We start from the raw sequence: 5,832 nt of genomic DNA on the forward strand, positions 1-5,832 counted from the left end.
GACTCCGATTGATAAACTAATTTTACCAATGTGCACAGAAACCATTTTTGTACCTTTTAAAGTCAAGATAATTTTTCTGAATCCGAATTCAGTGATTTCCAAAAATGTTCATCCCTATGTCATTATAGGAAATTCCACTCCCTTCACTTAAGAAGTCCAACTTCTCTTTCGCTAAATTCAACTCTTTAAATTTAACTATCTCAACGGGGATTAGTAATCCATTACTTGTGTAACTCTCAATGGTTCAGGGATACAGCTAGCCGTGGGCTCACAACTCCTTGTGACTTGGAACAACAATTTCAAACTTACCCATCGAATCATGGTAAGAGCGCCTAGCAACATCGCCCCATGATTCCCTAGGTATCACTGATAGTGCCTGCAAGAACCAGTAGGTTTTGGTTAGCGTACAGTACGGCTTAAACATAAAGAAAGAAAAATATCATAGTCTAATACTTGGATAGAAAAAATCCAAACAGAATTCAAACATAAGTCTTTCTTAATTTCTTGAAAAGAACTTTGAAATAGTTTAATCGACATAATTCAATCTTTCTCTTGCTTGATTGTTGATTTCATTTTTTTCCCGGAAGCTGTTGAAGAGAATTCATCTATCAGAGATCTCTTTAATGTTGAATCATTCAAAACATCACTTGAAATAATGGCCTTGGTTGTGGTTTTCTGTGGAGTTTTTACTTCATCTTCAGACGAACAAATCTAAAATTTTTATATAAAAAAATAATGAAAGAAAAGTCAGTATTTTGATTTTAGGAATTGTTTTAAACTTTAGTATTTACCTCCCTTGTGTGTTCTATTTCGGAACTTCTTAATTTGGAATAAACATCTGATTCCTGTATTAAAAAAATATATAATTACGTTCATGTATGGGAATCCATTTGCATCATGCAAAATATAAAGACAAACATATTTAAGAGAAAAATAACTTTCACCTGACTTTCAAAAGTTTCTACACAATATTTTTCCATGAGACTGTGGTCTACTATCACTTTCATTACAGTATATGTGCCAAAGAATCCATGAATCTGGTTAGGTCGCACTTGTACTTTAAACAGAACTTTGCGATCAACCAAATCTATGATTTACTTAGGAATTTTTTCTGAAATTTCAACCTGAATGCAATCAAATATTTAGCATAACTTGTGATATGTAAAAAAAAACATGAGTAAAAAATATATATAGACAATTTCAAAGACCTTTTCATCAACCCTCAAATCCATTGCTATCTTTCCTATGAGTGTCACACACTCACGATCCCAAAGTAAGAAAACAGCATTTCCAGTGTGGTCAACAACTCGAGTATGAATCTTAAACCTATTTAATAAAAAATTATAATATAACATTTTGAGAATATATAAGATAAAAAAACTGAATTAAATTGTAGATTATTAGTCAAACCTCAAATTTCCTGTCACATCCATCCGATTACACTTTTTGCAATAAAATCTATCACCTACGGGAGTCAACTTCTTTGGACATCTTTTACATGACAAATATGATCATTCACGTGATAATTCAACACCTACAATCTTAGCACAAACCCAAAAGCTTCCGACCTATTAGAATTAAAAGAAAAATTTAATTATATTAGATTTTAAAACTACAAATAGAAATAATATTTGGAAATGAATTTATGAATGTTTTCTTACCTTGTTATCTTCTGAGATTTTTTCAATAGTTAGAATATTTTTTTTCGACAGGTCCTCTAAATTTGTGTTAGTTGATGCCGAGATAGTACTGATTGTATTTGGTGTATTGCTGTCCAACATCAACCTTAATGCAATTCCAATTATTATAATATTAAAAAAAAAATTTTAATCATATTTTAAAATTAGAGTCAGAAATACCTTTTCGAAATTCACAAACTTCCTTTAAATCCTCATTCACAATTAAGTTTGTGATATGAAAGACATTGGATACACGCATTTCACCCTTGTATGGTTTTGCTCGACACATTTGCAGAATAACAATTATAGCTTCTTGATCAACTTTTTCTAAATAATTTGTCATTTTATCCACGAATTCTCCCCATAAAGTGCATGGTAACCTATTATTCCTGAAAAAATTGAATATGCAATAATTAGTAATTAATGTATAAATGAAAAAGTTATTCATGAACAATTACTCTGTGTCTTCTAAAACAAAGTCAATAAGCCTTCTTGTGCGTCCGTTGGTTTCTTTATTTTGTGGGGAATTTATTGCCACTAATCGTCCAATGACGTCTTCAAAAAAATCAATCATTTGTTAGAAAACTATTTATAGTTGAAAATGCAAATAAAAACTAAATTAAAATCTATAAATTATTAACATACCAAAAAGAGTGGTTTCATCCACCACGTCTCCAGCAATGGTTAGTGTTGAAAAAGGCTTGAATTGAAACATGAAATTTGGAAATGTATCATCAAAGACTTCACAGAAGTTAGTGTCTGTACTAAAAATCAATTTGTATTCGTTCTGCGTAGTCTTGTATGTCATTCCATTCTGCACAATCACCATATTTTTTATGGCAAAAATTTGTCCTTCCTTGAGAATTGGCATCAATCTCTTTATCATTTCTTCTTTTTTTATATTACCATGTATGCGAGAACCCTGTGAAATAGAAAAAACTTTTTAATTATTAAATACATAATTAATAATAATTTGAATTTATGGGAGATGAGGTAATAAAGTTTCTTACTTCTTCATCATGAAAAACACATTCTATACCGAATGTCTCTTTTTGAAAAACAGGCTGTTTGTAGCACCGCAATAATCTGAGTTTGAGGGCCCAATGTGTATTCAGAGGATCCAGCTGACGGATAGTGCTAAATAGTGGAGGCATTTTAAAATTTGTGATGTGATATCAGATTTGGGAGATGAAATTTGAAAGTCTGTACTGGATTGCTGGATTGTTCAATTATTTATAGTTCTTTTTTTTATTATATCATTAAATTGCAATCTGTTGGAATTCTTTATTTGAATTCAAATGATAACACAATCCAAGACTGAAGTAAGGGCAATATTTATGTTTTTGGTAGGCATATAATAAGTTGTATTTATTTATGGGACAACATGTAATTATGAATTATTGAATATTGGGTTTTTGTCAGATTTGTAAGTCAAATATTAAAATTCTAAGAGCTGTATTTATTTTTTCGATAAGAATTTAATTTTTTGTAATTATTTATTCAACATCATATATTTATGAATTCTTGAAGAGTGGGATTTGTCAGATATGTAAGACAAATTGTCATTTAATATAAGTCAAATAATATGCTTTATATGATGATATAAAAATGATATTTCTATTTTTGAAACAATTTTTTGGCGAGAACTTTCCATATTTAGCAAAAACTGTGCTTTTATATATTAATAGATTATGCATGCGTTTAAGCTTCAGTTTAATTGGAAGATGAAATATTTTGATGTTAGATTACCTTCTTGACGTGGTTGCAAAAGGTATGGCTTATATTGAAAAATTATTTTCTTGTATGAGAACTGTGTGCTCTTATCATAAGTTGAGATTTTGTTGGCAAAATTTGTGAACTTTGTGTTGTAACTTGTAGCATACATTGTTTTTGCTACATCTCTTGATGCGTACTAACTTTGTGTTCTGTTGTGGAGCGATGATGGTGCTGTAGGTGACTCTCCAAAACCAGTGAACCGACGTTGGACCAAAAGGTGAGATTTGTTGGGCTTTTGCCCAACTAATACCCTATATTTCCCAGCCTAGTCCAATACCTCTTTATATATATTTCTTCTCCAGCCCTATTGCGTGAGCCGCCAGAGAGAGTGCAATAGAGCGTTCAATCCATTGCTTCTGTGTGAGGCTTCTGATCTGTGCGGGAGTGTTGAACGTTTTTTTTCCCTGTTCTGCTTTTGAGTGAGGCGACCGAAAGAGAGTGATTGTGTGAGAACAAGAAAAAAGTGAACTCTGTGTGCTGCTTCTCCTTTCTCCCTCTTTCTCGTTGGGCAGGGATTCCTACTCTGTGTAGGAACAGATAGCGTGAGTTTAGGCTGTGGGAATCTTTTCTGGTCTTCGTCGTGGATTGTCGGTGTTATTGGAGAGATTGTAGCGTCTGAGCCCCGGTAATATCCATCTCGTTATTGTTCTTGTTCTTTGGTTTTTATGTTTCTTTGCCTTTGGTTGTGCAGGTTCAGATTAGATCCAAGAAACATTGAAGAATGTTGGATCGTGGTTGGACGGCGGATTCCTAACATGGTCCTTAGCCATACCTCCTAAAAGTCGAATCTTCTGGTGGCGTGTATTTCATAGCATTATACCCACTATGGTTAATTTGAATATGCAACATGTTCCGATTTCCGGGAGCTGCCCAAGATGCCAGATTTGTGAGGAATCCACCAGCCATGCATTATTTTTCTGTCCTAAGGTGAGAAGTCATTGGCGTCAGAATGGGGTCTGGAAGAGTTTGAAGAAAAGCGGATGTTATGATATTCAACAAATATGTTTGTGGCTGGCATTACAGGTAGATCGGGGCGTGCTGGAGGATTTTGTGTTTTTAGCTTGGTCGGTTTGGGGTGTTAGGTGTAAAGCAATCCATGATAATCATTCTTTAGAACAAAGTATTCTTCACTTCCCAGCCGCAGCTATCTTGGAGGATTTTGGAAAAGATAAGGACGCCTTAGCAGTCAAGAGTGTCTCTGAGTCAAATTCTTCACAAGCGATATGGCAACAACCGGAAGAGGGTTGGTTTAGAATTGATGTGGATGCTAGTTTTGATGAGGTATAATTCGTAGTCGAGATGGCAATTTAGTAATTGGGTTTGGTAAATCAGTAACAAAACCCGATTCAATTGTCATGGGAGAATTGTTGGCTATAAAAGAAGGAATTATCGTGGCTAAAGAAAGAGAGTTAAAACCAAGGTTTTATAAAACGCGAAACGCGTTGAAACGTGAAGGTCAAGTTTCAAGTTTTTCAATTTTAAACGCGATTATTACGAGTTTAAACATAAAAAAACGTTTTCAACTTTTATTAAAATTTTAATTATATTAATTCAAATAATAAATAAAATGATAAAATTACCATAAATGTAATATTAAACGAATAAATTTCAAGTTCTTAAAAACATAAAAGTATTAAAATTATATTAATTAATAGTTTCATACATATCTAAAAAATAATATAATAAAAATAACCTCATTATCAATTAATAATATGTTCTAAAAAACGCGCAACGCATCGAAGTATGAAAGTAAGCAAGCGTATGTGGTATTAATACGAGCTTAAACGCAAAATTTTAAATATCTAACACAAATTAATGAAGTAAATAATGCCTAAATATAATAAATTTAACTAGAATGCATTGATTTTTTGCCAAAGTTTAATTCAATTTATTATATCATTCATTTTATATCAGTTATCATCAAATACAAACTCAATTTAACTAGACTACTTTAAAATATTAGTATTAATATTCTTCAATATGTACTGCATATACTCATCATTGGTACACTTAAATATCCCAGATTGTACAATTTTTTACATTGCTAGCATTACTTACTAATAAATTTGATAATTCATGTTCTTCTTCGTGTTATTAATCAATTTTGGTATTTTAAAAAATTGCACTTAAGCGTATTTAATGACACTTAATATGATCAACATGTGTTTGACCGTTTTTAGCCGAAACGATTTTTTTTACCGTTTTAAGCCAAAATGAGGCGTTTTGGAGAAGTTTCAAGCTTAAACGAGATTAAACGAGGTTTAATCAAGTTTTTTAGAACACTGGTTAAAACGAGTTTGTGTGTGAGATCTAACTCACTTTTGGCGATGCAAACAACCACGGATTCTTTAAGTGATTTTTGGAGCTTGTGCTTTAG

At 32.1% G+C, this 5,832-nt stretch overlaps 1 protein-coding gene across 1 annotated transcript; it reads right to left on the bottom strand.

Moving 5' to 3' along the window:
• Positions 1-540: 540 nt before the first annotated feature.
• LOC140889445 (replication protein A 70 kDa DNA-binding subunit A-like) lies at positions 541-2,833 on the bottom strand. Its single transcript, XM_073297163.1, has 9 exons — positions 2,690-2,833; positions 2,325-2,601; positions 2,138-2,234; positions 1,860-2,068; positions 1,411-1,465; positions 1,209-1,326; positions 945-1,037; positions 792-845; positions 541-711 (listed from the first exon to the last, which is right to left on the bottom strand). The coding sequence occupies exons 1-9, from the start codon at positions 2,831-2,833 to the stop codon at positions 541-543; spliced, it is 1,218 nt and encodes a 405-aa protein (XP_073153264.1).
• Positions 2,834-5,832: the final 2,999 nt, after the last annotated feature.

Source organism: Henckelia pumila, chromosome 3 (genome assembly GCF_033568475.1).
Source record: "Henckelia pumila isolate YLH828 chromosome 3, ASM3356847v2, whole genome shotgun sequence".
Classification (NCBI taxonomy): domain Eukaryota; kingdom Viridiplantae; phylum Streptophyta; class Magnoliopsida; order Lamiales; family Gesneriaceae; genus Henckelia; species Henckelia pumila.

Coding starts and splice junctions, on each gene's coding strand:
- LOC140889445 (XM_073297163.1), bottom strand. CDS start 2,833: ATGCCTCCACTATTTAGCACTATCCGTCAGCTGGATCCTCTGAATACA. Junction 2,069..2,137: donor TTTGTTTTAGAAGACACAGA/GTAATTGTTCAT, acceptor CAATTTTTTCAG/GAATAATAGGTTACCATGCA. Junction 846..944: donor TAGAAACTTTTGAAAGTCAG/GTGAAAGTTATT, acceptor TTTTTAATACAG/GAATCAGATGTTTATTCCAA.